Genomic DNA, 17403 nt, shown 5'->3' with positions numbered 1-17403 from the left:
TAGATGGTCTTGTCACGTGCAACTCCTTCGTATACTTGACTCCCCTCACATGGAACCTTCGTTTGATTTCCATGAAGTCTTGAACTATTATTTAACAAATTTCGCTCTAGCCTTGTTAATGCCAAGTGTTGAGGGTACCAGTTTTTTAGCTGTACATAATATGACATTTTTATTCTTAATTTGTAAGTTAGTATATGTTTGGATACTAGCCTTGGACATATTTAGAGTGATTTTCATTACTATATACCGCAGGGGTGAATAATGCTTTCCGCGCGCCCTTATCTCTTGGTTCAGAGGTGATTAGCAAGTACTATTACCTCCGAGCAGCCAAAGAGACAAAATCGCGCGTCAACAATTTAATTTCTGATTATTATTTGATATTGACAGAAACAAACCAATCGTTTTGGTTACTGTGTAGTATATCCAAAACAATTTTTCACCTCAGTGAAAGCGATAGATATCTACCTCCACTTCGGTGAATAATTGTTAATTATAGCTTATATTCTCCATCCTTCGTCACTGTACACATTGTTTAAATTAAGTTTTATCGAGCGTTTTTAAAACAAGCTTTTGGCTCGGGTAATTAGGCGTCCACTCTCATGTTTAAAACATTAAATAAAGTTATCCTTATTCGTATTTTCACGGAGTTTCAACTGAAAAATTGATTTAAACTTCTTGAGAATAGCAAATATTTCATATCTTAATTTTACGGAAAGGGGAATGTAAGTACATAATCGAAAAAAAAAGAAACTTAGTTGTTGATATGCCCTGTAAAAACAGATAAGGTGCCATTCGAAAGCCTTCGCATCTGGTGATGTTTATCACATCAAAGCAAAAAAAATCCCTGTGGGATATGTTACTCTAACTGTGATTGCTTGCCTCTCTTTCCAAATAACCAATGTGTTTTTCTGTTTGCTTTCTTTTCAGGTCTAAAAACATATATAAACCTGCTAGATAGTCGCTAATTGATAGATTTGAAGACTTGCTACAAAATATTAAGCATTCGAAACTGACCATTACGAAATTGGATTTCGGGTCACAAAAGAATGCAATACTTCAAAGGTTCTTACGGTCAATGTTAATACTATGTGTTGTATGGCTATTTAAAATCGAATGATTGCACGACATTTTCGAAGAAAAAAAATGCTAACTTCCCTACAGCCGGTTGGTTTTGAGGCCTTTAGGGCACGCACAGGGAACAGGACTGCAGGCACTAACGATACTAGATGGATGTTGTCTCGATCTGGTTCATTTCGGCATTATATTCGGTGAAAACATATGCTCAGCGATGTAAGTTGACGCAATGATCTGGACTTGGATTGGTTCTCCCAGATGAGGTGTACAAATCGTTCACTGTGGTTCGGTTGGTTTCGTGTTGTATTGCCTGCAATTCACAGCCTGCGTGTCAAAGCCTTAACTTCAGGCTGAGTAACAAAACTTGCCAGTTTAAGAAAGAAACTCAAATGTCCATCCTTACCAGTCTAAAGAGTTTATTTATGCTGATAACCCATATCGAGATGAGAATATCCTCAAAACACTTGGGCATGCTTATCAGTCTGTGTCTGTTAAAACTTTGTGATTACATAGTTCTGCCATAATGTTATCATGCAAACTTGTGTGGGCCCACAATTTTTTTTCCTTGGTACTTCGACAACTGAAGAAATTGAAAGACATTATTTCAAGGGAATTTGGTTTCGTAATGAGTTCACTTAGTAACAAGGTCTTAAGAATACGTAATTAGTCTACGTCATTCCGTCAAACAGTAGACTTCGACCGTTAAATTTGCTAGAATCTAACCTTCTACCATCAAATTGACCCATTTCCTAAAGCCAAGTGGCATAAAAACTGTCCTATTAAGAACACCCTTTAGTTATGGAATTATAACTTTTGCTTGCTTGTCATCAACCGCGAATTACGATGTACAAGTACCTTCATTTAACAACGTTTATTGTGCTCTCTATAGTCGTATGATATGTTGATTACGCATTCAAAGTATGATGATTTGTCTGCATATTTTTTGTTGCAGCTTTACTCGGGTCAGTTCCCTTCAGAGCTGCAGAGTCCTGTCAACATGTTATTCAGAATGGAGATTCCACTGGGAAAGGAGAATGTTGGATCGACCCACAAAGCAATGGGAACCCCTTCAAGGCTTTTTGCGAAATGACAACTGATGGAGGTACCTTGGTGCTTTTTGTTTTCAAGTGTTGATTTTTTTCTCGGTTATTTATGGAAGCAGGTTTTTTTTTGTTTTTTAATGCAAAGGAGGCTGGATGATATTGTTAAACGTTGTTGGAAAGAATCGTCTGTACAACTACGCAGCTTTTGTGATTTCTACTGATCAACAACGACCTCTCAACTGGAGACTATTGGAAAGTTTATCTCAGTTGAAATACTCCTTCTTGCAATAACTTTGTAATGTAACGAAGTATGAACGAGAAAGAGAAAAAAAGTCGAATAAAAATTCATTAGCATATAAACTTCCTTCTGGCCATATGCCTGACAGTCGAACGATTTTAAATTTGGCAGTAATTTCACATCTAAGTCAAATAAACGCTCTCCTTGGATCTGGCTTATACGTGGTTCAGCCACCTTACATGGTCTTGTCACGTGCACCTCCTTTGTATACATGATTCCCCTCACATGAAACCTTCTTTTGTTTTTCTTGAAGTCTTGAGCTATTATGTAACAATTTCGATCCAGCTTGGTCAATGTCAAGTGTGGAGGGTGCCAGTTATTTACCTGTACATTATCTGAAATTTTTATTCTTAATCTGAAAGTTAGTATAAGTATGGATAGTGTTATTTTCATTACTATATACCGTACAGGTGAATAGTGCTTGTCACGCGCCCTTATGTTCTGGCTCAGAACATAAGGGCGCGTGATTATTGATTAGTAAAACTTATTTTCTCCGAGCAGCCGAACAGACAAAATCAGTCGTCAACAATTTAATTTCTGACTATTTTTTGGTATATTGACAGGAATACACTACTTTTTCTGGTTTCTGTGTAGTATATACAAACATGAATTCACCTTGTGGTGTAGATATTTACCTCCACTTCGGCGAATAATTTTTAATTATAGCTTACATATTCTCTATCGTTTATCAATGTGCACATTGTTTAAATTTAGGTTTTGTCGAGCGTTTTTACAACAATCCTTTGGCTCGGGAGATTAGGCGTCCACTCTCATGTTTTAGACATTAAATAAAGCTATCCTTATCGATATTTTCACGGAGTTTGCATCGAAAAATTTATTCAAACCAGTTAAGAGTAGCAGGTGTTTTATATTTTAATTTTATGGAGCAAAGAATCTATTACGAAAAAGAAAAAAAAAAACTTAATTGTCGATATGCCGTATACAAGCAAATAAGGTCCCAGTCGAGAAGCTTATGATCTGGTGATGTTTGTCACATCAAAATGAAAAATCCCTGTGGGAGATGTTACTCTAACTGAGCTCACGTGCCTCCTTTTCGAAATAGCAATTGTGTATTTTCGCTCGCGTCTTTTTCTGGTTTAAATCATATTTAAACTTGCGAGATAGTCGTTAGTTTATATATATAAAGACTTGCTACAAAAGTAAGGTTTTCTAAGCTGACCCTTACGAAATGTCAAAGTTGACCTGAGACCTCAAGATGCATACGCTTTCTATTCTTAAAAGGTTTTCATTTTCTTTTCTCTTGGTTTTTTTTGTTTTTTGCTTTTTTTGTATTTTGGATTTCAAGTCACAAAACGATGAAAAGTGTAAAAGGGTCTTACGGTCAATATTAGTACTATGTGTTGTATGAATGTTTAAATTTGCATGATTGCACGACATTATCCGAGGAAAAATATTAATTTTTTTGTTTAAAAATTCTTGTCAACTTATCATTCAGAGTGGTGAGGTATCTATATATATATATATATATATATATATATATATATATATATATATATATAGGAAGTCTGCAAGTCGATTTTCGCGTGGAACAGTGCTCAATACGTTGAAGCAGAGCAGGATAAATATTACGAGAGGAAAAAAAGGGACGTAACTACATTTCCCGACAAGCCTGTTTAATTCATTAAACCCCTGAAGAGTGAAGCGATTCACGAAACAGGCTTGTCGGGAAATGTAGTTACGTCCCTTTTTTTCCTCTCGTAATATTTATATATATATATATATATATATATATTTATATTGACATATATCGCGTGCCTCCCTGGAGGTGTATTGTGTATTTTTGCTCGCGTTTTTTCTGGGTTGAAAACATTTATAAACCTGCTAGACAATCGTTAGATAATAGTTTATAGATTTCCTAAAATTTATTAAAACTTGTTGAGGGTAGCAGGTGCTTTATATTTTGATTTTGAAGAGGAAGTCAATAGAAAAAAGAAGAAAAAAACCTAACTGTCGATATGCCCTGTATAAGCAAACGAGATCTAACTCGAGAACCTTATGATCTGGTGATGGCTATGACATCAAAGGAAAACTCCCTGTGGGTTATATTACTCTAACTGAGGTCACGTGCCTCCCTTTCCAAACAACATTTGTGTATTTTTGCTCCCGTTCTCTCTGGGCTGCTACAAAAGGAAGGTTTTTGAAGCTGACCCTTACGAACTGTCAAAGTTGACCTGAGACCTCAATAAAACATACGCTATCTATTCTTTTAAAAGGTTTTGATTTTCTTTTCTCTTGGTTATTTTTTTCTGTTTTGGTTTTCAGGTCACAAAAGAATGCGAAGTGTCAAAGGGTCTTACCGTCAATATTAGTACCATGCGTTGTATAACTGTTTAAAATTGCATGATTGCACGACATTATCAAAGAAAAAGAATGCTAATTCCACCATAGCTAGTTGGTTCGAGATCTCTGTGGCACAAACAGTTACTGGCGATACCAGATGGATGTTTTCTCGTTCTGGTTCATTTTGGCATCATATTCGGTGAAGGCATTTGCTCAGCAATGTAAATTGACGCAACGATCTGAACATGGCTTAGTTCTCCTTCATCACGTTTTCAAATCATTCACTGTGGATCGGTTGGTTTCGTGTTATATTGCCTGCAATTCACAGCCTGCGTGCCAAAGCCTTAACTTCAGGCTGAGTGACAAAACTTGCCAGTTTAACAAAGAAACTAAGACTTCCTGCCCAGCCAGTCTGAAGCAGAATGAAGGGTTTATCTATGCTGATAACCCAGATCGAGGTGAGAATATCTTAAGAATAAATTTTTTTCCTGGTTATTTCGACAACCGAAGAAATTGGAAGACGTAGCGTCAAGGGAATTGGTTACGTAATGAGTCCAATTAGTTACAAGGTCTCAAGAAATGCAAAAAGTCTACGTCATTCCGTCAAAGAGTATTAAAAAGAAACTAAGATTTCCTGCCCAGCCAGTCTGAAACAAAATGCAGGGTTTATCTTTGCCGATAACCCAAATCGAGGTGAGAATATCCTTAAAACACTTTGGTTTTTTTTATCGGTGCGTGTTTATCAAAAAGTATATGGTTACATTTTTTTCATGGATCTGCCATAGTGTTATCAAGGAAATTTTTGTTGGCCAGCAAACTTTTATTCCTTGTTACTCGAACAAATGAAGAAATTGGAAGATATAATTTCAGGGAAATTGGTTACGTAACGAGTCCACTTAGTTCTAAGTTCTCAAGATTACGTAATTAGTCTGTGTCATTCCGTCAAAAATTAGACTTCCACTGTTATAGTTGCTAAAATCTAACTTTCAGTCGTGAAATAGACCCACTTTTAAGAGACAAACGGCATAAAAACTGCCCTATTAAAAACACCCTTTAGTTATGGTATTATTGAAACTTGTCTTTAACTGCAAATTATGATGTAGATCAATAGGTTGTAACAAGTATTTTCATTTATATAAATATTAATTGTGTTGTTTACAATTGTATGATATGTTGATTACTCATGTAAAGTATGATGATTTGTTTGCATATTTTTGGTTGCAGCTCTTCTCGGGTCAGTTTCCTTCAGAGCTGCAAAGTCCTGTCAACATGTCATTCAGAGTGGAGATTCCACTGGGAATGGAGAATACTGGGTCGACCCACAAGGCACTGGGAACTTCTTCAAGGCTTTTTGTGACATGACAACTGATGGAGGTACCTCAGTCTTTTTTTTGTTTTTTGTTTTCAAATGTTGGGTTTTTTTCTTTGTGGTTTATATAACCAGGCTTTTTTTTATCGATAGGAGGCTGGATGATGGTGTTGAACGTTATTTGGCCAAGCCCCCAATCTTCAAGGTGGAATGGCACAGCTGAACAAACGTTTCAAGGTATACGTAACTACGGAAACGGCAAAATGGCTATAACCAAAAGCGCTATGAAACAACTAAGAGCTTACATAAACTTTACCCAAATAAGATTTCACTGCAGCAAAGAAAAAGGAACAACATTCCACGTCCGAACGACTCTGAACAACAAAGGTACAGAAGTGGTACGATATTTCAGCGGTGAAAGAGATGAGATGCCGGACTCGTGTGACTCCTTCGTCCGTATGGATGATGACAACTCGAGACTAGCTCAGAATTGTTTGACATGGGCATATCGTGGTAAGTGGGGACATGTCAAGCATAATGTTGGAGAGAATCGTCTGTACAACTACGCAGCATTTGTGGGCAGCAAGTATCATTGGATAATTTCTACTGGTGGCAACTGGAAGTGCGATGATAATATCAGGAACAACCTGTCTATTGGAGACTTTTGGAAAGTTTATGTCCGTTGAAATACACATTCTTGCAATTACTTTGTATTAGGACAAAGAATAAGCGAAAAAGCGAAAAAGTCAAATAAAAATTCAAATGTATATTAACCACTCTCTGGCCACATGCCTGACAGTCGAATGATTTCAAATTTGATCTTGTAAGTCAACCAAAAACATTATCTCGTTGGATATGGCTTATACGTGGCTCAGCCACCTTATACGGTCTTCTCACGTGCACCTCCTTTGTATACATGATTCCCCTCACATTGAACCTACTTTCGTTTTCTGTAAAGTCTTGAACTATTATGCAACAATTTCGTTCTAGCCTGGTCAATGTCTAGTGTTTAGGGTGCCAGTTATTTAAGTGTACATAAAATCTGACATTTTAACTCTTAATTTGTAAGTTAGTATAAGTATGGATATTAGTCTTAGTGTGATTTTTATTACTATATACCGCACAGGTGAATAGTGGTTTTCGGGTGCCCCTGTATGCTGGTTCAGAAGTGATTAGCAAGACCTATTATCTCAGAATTGCCGAAGAGACAAAATCGCGCGTCAACTATTTCATTTCTGACCATTATTTGTTATATTGACAGAAATAAACTTATCTTTTTGGTTTCATTGTAGTACACAAGACAGATAATCGCCTTTGTTCAGTGAAAGAGGTATTATTTACCTCCACTTCAGTAAATAAAAGTTGTATATAGCTTATATATTCTTCATCGTTTATTAATATACATATTGTTTGAAAAAGTTTTGTCGAGTGTTTTTAAAACAAGCCTTTTGCTTGGAAGACTAGGCATTCACTCCCATATTTTAGACATTAAATAAAGTTATCCTTATCCATATTTTCACAGAGTCTGTATCAAAAATTCATTCAAACTGATTGAGAGTAGCAGGTGTTTAGTATTTTAATTTTATAGAAAGAGGAATGAAAGTATATAAAGGAAAGAAAAAAACTCTATAGTCGATATGCCCTACAAGTAAATAAGATGCTAGTCGGGAGCCTGATAAACTTGTGATGTTTATGACATCAAAGTGAAAAATCCCTGTGGGATATGTTACTCTAACTGTTGCGCTCCTCCCTTTTGAAATAACAATTGTGTTCTTTTGTTTTCTTTCCTTACTGGTCTAAAAACATATTTAACCCTGTTACATAGTCGTTACTTGATAAATTTGTAGACTTGCTATAAAAATAAAGCTTTCGAAGCTGACCCTTACGAAATGTCAAAGTTGGACTGAGACCTCAAGATACATGCGCCATCTAGTTTTAAAAGGTTTTCATTTTCTTTTCCTTTGTTATTTTTATTTTGGATTTTAGGTCACAAAAGTGTCAAAGGGTGTTACGGTCAATATTAGTATTATGCGTTGTATGACAGTTTAAAATTGCTTAATTGCACGCCATTACCAAAGAAAAAATACTAATTTCCCTGAAGCCAGTTGGTTTTGAGATCTCTGGGGCACGAACACGCTCACGACTGCAGGTGCTGACGATACTTGATGGATGTTTTCAAATAAAAGTTCAACAGCATATAAACTGCCCTATGGCCATATGCCTTACAGTCGAACGATTTTAAATTTGACAGTAGTTTCACATCTAAGTCAAATAAAGACAATCTCCTTTTAGCTGGCTTATACGTGGTTCAGCCACCTTACATGGTCTTCTCACGTGCACCTCCTTTGTATACATGATTCCCCTCACATAAAACCTTCTTTTGTTTTCCTAGAAGTCTTGAGCTATTATGTAACAATTTTGCTTCAGCCTGGTCAATGTCAAGTGTGGAGGGTGCCAGTTATTTAACTGTACATAATCTGAAATTTTTATTCTTAATTTGTAAGTTAGCATAAGTATGGATAGTGTTATTTTCATTACTATATACCGCACAGGTGAATAGTGCTTGTCACGCACCCTTATGCTCTGGCTCAGAATTGATTAGCAAAAGTTGCTCTCTCCGAGCAGCCGAACAGACAATATCGGGCGTCAACAATTTAATTTTTGATTATTTTTTTGTGTATTGATAAGAATAAACTACTCTTTTTGGTTTCTGTGTAGTATATACAAACATGAATTCACCTTAGTGTCAGTGAAAGTGGTAGATATTTACATGTATCTCCACTTCGGCGAATAATTGTTAATTATAGCTTACATGTTCTCTATTGTTAATCAATGTGCGCACTGTTTAAATTTAGGTTTTGTCGAGCGTTTTTACAACAAGCCTTTGGCTCGGGAGACTAAGCGTCTACTCTCATGTTTTGAGACATTAAATAAAGCTATCCTTATCAATTTTTTGACGGAGTTTGCACCGAAAAATTGATTCAAACTAGTTGAGAGTAGCTGGTGTTTTATATTTTAATTTTATGGAGCAAGGAATCTATTACGAAAAAGAAAAAAAAACTTAATTGCCGATATGCCCCGTACAAGCAAATAAGGTCCCAGTCGAGAAGCCTATGATCTGGTGATGTTTATCACATCAAAATGAAAAATCCCTGTGGGAGATGTTACTCTAACTCTAGGTCATGTGCCTCCCTTTCGAAATAGCAATTGTGTATTTTCGCTCGTTTTTTTTTCTGGTTTACAATCATATTTAAACCTGCTAGATAGCCGTTACATTATATATTTAAAGACTTGTTACAAAAGTAAGGTTTGTGTCAAAGTTGACCTGAGACCTCAAGATGCATACCCTTTCTATTCTTAAAAGGTTTTCATTTTTTTTCTCCTGGTTTTTTCTCTTTTTTTTTTTATGTATTTTGGATTTCAAGTCACAAAACAATGAAAAGTTTCAAAGGGTCTTACGGTCAATATTAGTACTATGTGTTATATGAATGTTTAAATTTGCATGATTGCACGACATTATCCGAGAAAAAAGTGTTAATTTTTTCATTTAAAAATTCTTGTCAACTTATCATTCAGAGTGGTTAGGTATTTATATATATATATATATATATATATATATATATATATATATATATATATGTGTATATATATATAGATATCGCGTGCCTCCCTGGAGGTGTATTGTGTATTTTTGCTCGCGTTTTTTCTGGGTTGAAAACATTTATAAACCTGCTAGACAATCGTTAGATAATAGTTCATGGATTTGCTAAAATTTATTAAAACTTGTTGAGGGTAACAGGTGCTTTATATTTTGATTTTATGGAAAGAGGAAGTCAATTGAAAAAAGAAAAAAACCCTAAATGTCGATATGCCCAGTATGAGTTCGTACTCGAGAACCTTGTGATCTGGTGATGGCTCTAACATCAAAATAAAACTCCCTGTGGGTTATGTTACTCTAACTGAGGTCACGTGCCTCCCTTTCCAAACAACATTTGTGTATTTTTGCTCCCGTTTTCTCTGGGCTGCTACAAAAGTAAGGTTTTTGAAGCTGACCCTTACGAACTGTCAAAGTTGACCTGAGACCTCAATAAAACATACGCTATCTATTCTTTTAAAAGGTTTTGATTTTCTTTCCTCTTGGTTATTGTTTTTTTCTATTTTGGTTTTCAGGTCACAAAAGAATGCAAAGTGTCAAAGGGTCTTACCGTCAATATTAGTACCATGCGTTGTATAACTGTTTAAAATTGCATGATTGCACGACATTGTCAAAGAAAAAGAATACTAATTCCCCCATAGCTAGTTGGTTTGAGATCTCTGTGGCACAAACAGTTACTGGCGATACCAGATGGATGTTTTCTCGTTCTGGTTCATTTTGGCATCGTATTCGGTGAAGGTATTTGCTCAGCAATGTAAGTTGACGCAACGATCTGAACATGGCTTAGTTCTCCTTCATCACGTTTTCAAATCATTCACTGTGGATCGGTTGGTTTCGTGTTATATTGCCTGCAATTCACAGCCTGCGTGCAAAAGCCTTAACTTCAGGCTGAGTGACAAAACTTGCCAGTTTAACAAAGAAACTAAGACTTCCTGCCCAGCCAGTCTGAAGCAGAATGAAGGGTTTATCTATGCTGATAACCCAGATCGAGGTGAGAATATCTTAAGAACAAATTTTTTTCCTGGTTATTTCGACAACCGAAGAAATTGGAAGACATAACGTCAAGGGAATTGGTTACGTAATGAGTCCAATTAGTTACAAGGTCTCAAGAAACGCAAAAAAACTACGTCATTTCGTCAAAGAGTATTAAAAAGAAACTAAGATTTCCTGCCCAGCCAGTCTGAAACAAAATGCAGGGTTCATCTTTGCTGATAACCTAAATCGAGGTGAGAATATCCTCAAAACACTTTGGTTTTTTTATCGGTCCGTGTTTATTAAAAAGTATATAGTTACATTTTTTTCATGGATCTGCCATAGTGTTATCAAGGAAACTTTTGTTGGCCAGCAAACTTTTATTCCTTGTTACTCGAACAAATGAAGAAATTGGAAGATATAATTTCAGGGGAATTGGTTACGTAACGAGTCCACTTCTAAGTTCTCAGGATTAGGTAATTAGTCTGTGTCATTCCGTCAAAAATTAGATTTCCACCGTTATAGTTGCTAAAATCTAACTTTCATTCGTGAAATAGACCCATTTTTTAGAGCCAAACGGCATAACAACTGCTCTATTAAAAACACCCTTTAGGTATGATATTATTGAAACTTGTCTTTAACTGCAAATTATGATGTAGATCAATAGGTTGTAACAAGTATTTTCATTTATATAAATGTTAATTGTGTTGTTTACAATTGTATGATATGTTGATTACTCATGCAAAGTATGATGATTTGTTTGCATATTTTTGGTTGCAGCTCTTCTCGGGTCAGTTCCCTTCAAAGCTGCAAAGTCCTGTCAACATGTCATTCAGAGTGGAGATTCCACTGGGAATGGAGAATACTGGGTCGACCCACAAGGCACTGGGAACTCCTTCAAGGCTTTTTGTGACATGACAACTGATGGAGGTACCTCAGTCTGATTTTTGTTTTTTGTTTCCAAATGTTGGGTTTTTTTCTTTGTGGTTTATATAACAAGGCTTTTTTTTTTATCGATAGGAGGCTGGATGATGGTGTTGAACGTTATTTCGCCAAGCCCCCAATCTTCAAGGTGGAATGGCACAGCTGAACAAACGTTTCAAGGTATGCGTAACTACGCAAACGGCAAAATGGCTATAACCAAAAGCGCCATGAACCAACTAAGAGCGTACATTAACTTTACCCAAATAAGATTTCACTGCGGCAAAAAAAAAGGAACAAGATTCCACGTCAGAACGACTCTGAACATAAAAGGTGCAGAAGTGGTGCGATTTTTCAGCGGTGAAAGAGATAAGATGCCAGACTCGTGCGACTCCTTCGTCCGTATGGATGGTGATAACTCAAGACTGGCTCAGAATTGTGCGACATGGGCATATCATGGTAAGTGGGGACATGTCAAGCATAGTGTTGGAGAGAATCGTCTGTACAACCACGCAGCATTTGTGAGCGGCCAGTATCACTGGGTAATTCCTACTGGTGGCGGCTGGAAGTGTGATGATAATACTGGCAACAACCTGTCTACTGGAGACTTTTGGAAAGTTTATGTCCGTTGAAATACACATTCTTGGAATAACTTTGTACTAGGACAAAGAAGAAGCGAAAAAGAGAAAAAGTCAAATAAAAATTCAAATGTATATTCACCACTCTCTGGCCACATGCCTGACAGTCGAAGGATTTCAAATTTGATCTTGTAAGTCAACCAAAAACATTATCTCGTTGGATATGGCTTATATGTGGCTCAGCCACCTTATACGGTCTTCTCACGTGCACATCCTTTGTATACATGATTCCCTTCACATGGAACCTACTTTCGTTTTCTGTAAAGTCTTGAACTATTATGTAACAATTTCGCTCTAGCCTGGTCAATGTCTAGTGTTTAGGGTGCCAGTTATTTAAGTGTACATAAAATCTGACATTTTAACACTTAATTTGTAAGTTAGTATAAGTATGGATATTAGTCTTAGTGTGATTTTTATTATTATATACCGCACAGGTGAATAGTGGTTTTCGGGTGCCCCTGTATGCTGGTTCAGAAGCTCAGGTTAATTAAGGCCTGGGTCACCCTGTCTTTAACCCATATTTTCACAAAATTGAGAATAACTTAGCTATTTTGCGAGGGATTCTTCTCATACTTGGCAGAAATGTGTATCACTACCATCTCTCTCGGACTGAATTGTGGCAGCGTGATATGATACTCTCAACTGCCAAAAACAGTTAATTTAGGCGCCAAATTCGTCGGTTGCTTTCTTGAGCAAATTCCCACCACTAAACACAAGGCAAATCAAAATGCAGTTATCGCTATGAATATTTGAGACGTTTTTCATTGTTTTCCCACTTGGAATGGCTGCCAAAAAAAAGAGAGAGGTGCTAGGCAGATTAAATCAAGTTTTGTCTCTGCGAAGCTGCTTGCTCTATCATGGTTTTCGCCCGAAAACATCTTAGCCTTTACCTGGTTCCAACCGCTATCAACGAAAGTAATCCCACAGGTTCCTATTTATTTGGAAAAAAAGACAAATTAAAACTGTTTAAGAGGTGGGAATTTTGAAAACTCACAGTCACGTAATTCAACTTAGTGTCCGCCATTTTGACACGCGAGTGTTCAGAAGCAATAATTTAACGGCTGATACACCACCAAATACTAGTTGGAGCAATCTCAGAAGTAATACAGGCAAACTTTGTATACTTTTGATGATATTTATTTCTTTTTCTCGTTTTCTGAGGTCGATTGCATCTCTGTAAATCCAGGGTTAGATCGCCTTTGACAGTTCTAATAAAACACAATTGCAAATTTGGGCGGTAAGAATAAAGAACGTTTGTAATTTTATCCCAAGTAGTATCATATGACGAGACTGAATTACAATTTTGGCGTAAAAATTGAAATTTATCGCGAGATACGCACACTGATTCCTTGAAACTCTTCAAGATTTTGTTCCCTAACAATGGTACTACTCGATAACGAGCTAAGTGTATTCGTGTGAAACGAAAATGTCTGTCATTTTTAATTGTGGTTTGCAAGAGTTGCTGTAAAGGAGAGCTTTCGTAAGGTTGGAAGTGCTTCGGTTGAAACTAACCCTATTGAAAAGTGGAAGAACTATCTTGCAGCGTTCGAGGGTGACAGTCAGGAAGTCTTTGCGGTCGAACGTTCCACCTACGTCAAGAAATCCAAAGCAATTTGCAGCTCTTTCCGAAAGATGAACTCAAAAGCCAGGGCCCAGTACCAAGACACGTTTTCAATGGTAAAGTGGAAAGCTCTTAAAACAGCGCAGAAGAAACAGCACACTGTCAAATTGTGGAGGTTGTCAAGTGCACTATTATGCCATCCATAATTTTTTCCCTAGTGCAGAAACTCTCAAAACCCGAAAACTTTTAAAAGAGGCCCTTATTGAAAGTGGGGTGAAGACACAAAGTAAAGTGAAACCAACGCAAAAAGCCATTAAAACTGCTGTAAAACACATTTATTCCAAAGTGAATGGCCACTTTGAGAAAATATTTAAAATAAGCTTTGCTCAAGCACAAACAAAAGTGAAGGAACTTCAGCTCCAAAAAAAGAAAGACGCAATTGAAAAAAAAGGCAGCGTCGAGGGAGAGCACGCCAAGAAAAAAAAAAAACCAATGCTAATGTCTTGTCCATCTGGAGGAGGAGTAATGTTTCTAGTTACTTTGCCGTAATTTGCATGCCAAACAATGAGATCAACAATCTTCACCTTTACTTTGTTGCAATCTAGCATTTATTTAAAATAAGCACACTCTCTATAATATATTTGCCTTCATTTTCCAGTTTTTTAAAAGGAACGCAAGTACCAAATATTCCACTGTAAACTTAATCAATCATACTGAACTTCTTCCAACCAATGGAGAGAATATAATACTGGGAGAAGGAATTTTATGGTCGATGCCTTCTGAGACAGTACACACGATTTGATATAAAGGTTGTGGAAAAACAGTCTCTGATGCAGGACACCACAGAGATAATGAAGGAGGCTCACATTATGCAGGCACTCGCACCTAAAAATATCCCAACCATAATAGGTGTGCAGCTTCAAAAGCAGCCCATTTCCTTAATAATGGAGTTTAAAGGGGAAGACAATACATCTGTAACAATAAGCAAATTAAACTATTGTCTTGTCAGAAAAACAGTGCAACAATGCAGAATGTGCAAAGCTCACTCATAACAAATGACTGGTTGATTATTTCACATGATTTGACAGAAGCCCTTATACATATTCACACAAAAGGCTTTCTTCACTGTGATTTGAAGGCTAATAATGTTTTTGTGAGTAACAAACATGGCTACATCATCGATTTTGGAAAAACATGTGACAGCTCCTTTCCTCCTGCAAAGAAGTACAGCATCTGTTATCCTCATATTGCTCCTGAGGTTGTTAATGGTTCTCCCTGTAGCAAAGCCAGTGATATTTTTTCCCTTGGTAAAATTCTGTTTAAAGTAGGTGTTAAGCAAAACATTCCACTTTTGGTTTCCATGGCTCAAGAATGTTTGGATGCCAGCCCTGTAAGAAGACCAACAACAACAGGCATTATGGCAACACTGGCTTCCATAATATCTCACTGAATACTTTAAGCTTAAGCAGGGGTTTCACGGGCCTGACACTGGGCAAATTGACTGGCTGGGAACATAATTTTTCCTGCATGTTGTGACTGACATAAATCAGAATCAAAACATATTTTGTCTGCTTCCTTGTACATTTCCCATCACCTCAAAATCTTAATGAAACACTCTAATCAGGTAAAGTGACCCTAGCCATGTCACGGCAGGAGTCTTTTTATTGGGCTTTGCAAGGTTAAAATTACAATGTATGTGCATGTCTTTAGCAAGTTTATGTGTGCCCTTAGTCTAAACTAATTTTGTACTTCTGCTTTATGAATTGTGATTGAATGTTAAAGGGACATTTTTAATAATGCACAGATAAGGTGCTCTAGGGTCCATCAGGTACAAATTACTTCATAGGTCATACACATGTCTATAATTTTACATTGCTGCTAGATAACACACATGTACTTATTTATTTCCCAATTCCTGCCAATTATTGATCTATGAGATTGAATTTAGGCAAGCAACTGGCAGATCAAACTTAAAATTATAAACCAGAGTTTTAACCAGTTAGGCCACCATAGCCTTCTAACAGGAATATTGACTTGGAAGAGCAACAAAAAAAGCAAGAAATACAATTTTAAAATTTTCCTTTCTGACTTTGTAACAAGGGCAACCTATCCTGCTCTTAAGATGGCACATCATTTATGAGTAGGGCTGAGAAGATGACACATCTTATACCAGTTTGTGTTTGCTCTTGTCACAAAAAAAAACAGTGCCCCACTTGGGGCAACAGTAAGCACTGATAATTAATCATGTCTTATCAACAAACAGAGAAGGCTATGGTCAGAATCATATGCATGTATCAGAACTTTTGTGATGCATTTGAATTAAAAGATACTCCACTGGTGTAGTGGGTAGAATATTTACATTCAAATAGACACATATATCAGTTACAAATCCATCATTGACAATGATTGTTGCAATTATTACCAGTCAAAACTTAAAAACCAAACGGTTGACTATAATTAAAACTGATATAACATAATTTAAAAACCAAAAAAATGCCTCATAAATAACACCATTAACATGCTTGTTATAAATTAGTTGTGTGGAATAACTGGAAGGACCTCTTCAAGAAAATAAATAGGGATCAAATAGACACATATATCAATTACAAGTCCATCATTGACAATGATTATTGCAATTATTACCGGTCAAAACTTAAAAACCAAACTGTTGACTATAATTAAAACTGATTTAACATGATTTAAAAACCAAAAAAATTGCCTCATAAATAACACCATTAACATGCTTGTAATAAATTAGTTGTGTGGAGTAACTGGAAGGACCTCTTCAAGAAAATAAATAGGGATAACAGTAAATAAAACTGATTTTAATCAAGTAGATTCCCTTTGGAATCTGCAAGGGCTGGCTGGTTTTCTGTGTGAGTAATTAAAATTATTATTATATATTTATAGCAATTCAGTAAGGGAGCTCGGAATAAACTAACACACATTAGTACAGCTTTTTTCTCTTAGTTTTCAAGGAACAATTTATGACAAGACAATCTGCATCTTACATGTCAGCAATTAAACTTACCTAACAACTGCTTTGGGGGATTACGTTGGTCAGTAAATTCATCTGCTTCTTGGAGAAATTGTTTCCAAAGCATTCAAAAGCCTAAATTTTGATAAACACCATAAGTTTACACATCCTGATGTGATAGAGGATTTATCAAGCTAAATTTAATTTCAAAATTGAATGGTATATTCACAATGAAACTTTTTTCTATGCATTTGCTACAAAACATAGTACTTTTTTCTATGCAAAAGTTACAAACATTGTAAAACGCTATTGAGCTCTAGAAATGAGCGCTATATTATAAATTTATGTTGCATTGTATTTGCAGTGAAATCAATGAACATGTTGAGAGCGGTGTTTGTAGTCTTCGTAGGTTCAAAAGGGTTCTCTTTGGCTTTAATATAGCGATATCATGCCATTTTTTGAGGAAATGAAGATAGGAAAAGAAAATGTTATTACCTTCTTTTAATGTCTTCCTCTAGATTGTCGGATTCACCAGCGAAGATGGGAAAAACCAATGCAAAGCTGTCACTTCAAAATGGCGGATGCCGTTCACGAACTACGCGATCTTGATTCCAAGTAACTATGGTTACTCGCGCAGTCCACGCGAATTCCGCG

At 36.3% G+C, this 17403-nt stretch overlaps 2 protein-coding genes and 1 long non-coding RNA gene across 3 annotated transcripts; 2 read left to right on the top strand and 1 right to left on the bottom strand.

Moving 5' to 3' along the window:
- The first annotated feature begins 4873 nt into the window (after positions 1 to 4873).
- LOC136284126 (uncharacterized) lies at positions 4874 to 6711 on the top strand. The gene is made up of 3 exons (XM_066173951.1): positions 4874 to 5174; positions 5941 to 6090; positions 6179 to 6711. Exons 1-3 carry the CDS (start codon positions 4874 to 4876, stop codon positions 6709 to 6711), a joined length of 984 nt encoding a protein of 327 aa, XP_066030048.1.
- Positions 6712 to 10370: 3659 nt separating this feature from the next.
- On the top strand, positions 10371 to 12205 carry LOC136276792 (fibrinogen C domain-containing protein 1-B-like). Its single transcript, XM_066173950.1, has 3 exons — positions 10371 to 10671; positions 11433 to 11582; positions 11673 to 12205. Exons 1-3 carry the CDS (start codon positions 10371 to 10373, stop codon positions 12203 to 12205), a joined length of 984 nt encoding a protein of 327 aa, XP_066030047.1.
- A 1933-nt stretch (positions 12206 to 14138) lies between these two features.
- Positions 14139 to 17403, bottom strand: LOC136284467 (uncharacterized). Its single transcript, XR_010719209.1, has 3 exons — positions 17245 to 17403; positions 16804 to 16884; positions 14139 to 15160 (listed from the first exon to the last, which is right to left on the bottom strand). It is a non-coding gene; the product is annotated as an uncharacterized lncRNA (long non-coding RNA).

This window comes from Pocillopora verrucosa, chromosome 11, assembly GCF_036669915.1.
Source record: "Pocillopora verrucosa isolate sample1 chromosome 11, ASM3666991v2, whole genome shotgun sequence".
Lineage (NCBI taxonomy): Eukaryota > Metazoa > Cnidaria > Anthozoa > Scleractinia > Pocilloporidae > Pocillopora > Pocillopora verrucosa.
This window is presented reverse-complemented; position numbering and strand designations above follow the sequence as displayed.

Bases quoted from the DNA above. Each gene is read 5' to 3' on its own strand.
- LOC136276792 (XM_066173950.1), top strand. From the start codon at position 10,371: ATGGATGTTTTCTCGTTCTGGTTCATTTTGGCATCGTATTCGGTGAAG. The intron at 10,672-11,432 runs GTGAGAATATCT...TTTTGGTTGCAG, and splicing joins TGCTGATAACCCAGATCGAG to CTCTTCTCGGGTCAGTTCCC. The intron at 11,583-11,672 runs GTACCTCAGTCT...TTTTATCGATAG, and splicing joins TGACATGACAACTGATGGAG to GAGGCTGGATGATGGTGTTG.
- LOC136284126 (XM_066173951.1), top strand. From the start codon at position 4,874: ATGGATGTTTTCTCGTTCTGGTTCATTTTGGCATCATATTCGGTGAAG. The intron at 5,175-5,940 runs GTGAGAATATCT...TTTTGGTTGCAG, and splicing joins TGCTGATAACCCAGATCGAG to CTCTTCTCGGGTCAGTTTCC. The intron at 6,091-6,178 runs GTACCTCAGTCT...TTTTATCGATAG, and splicing joins TGACATGACAACTGATGGAG to GAGGCTGGATGATGGTGTTG.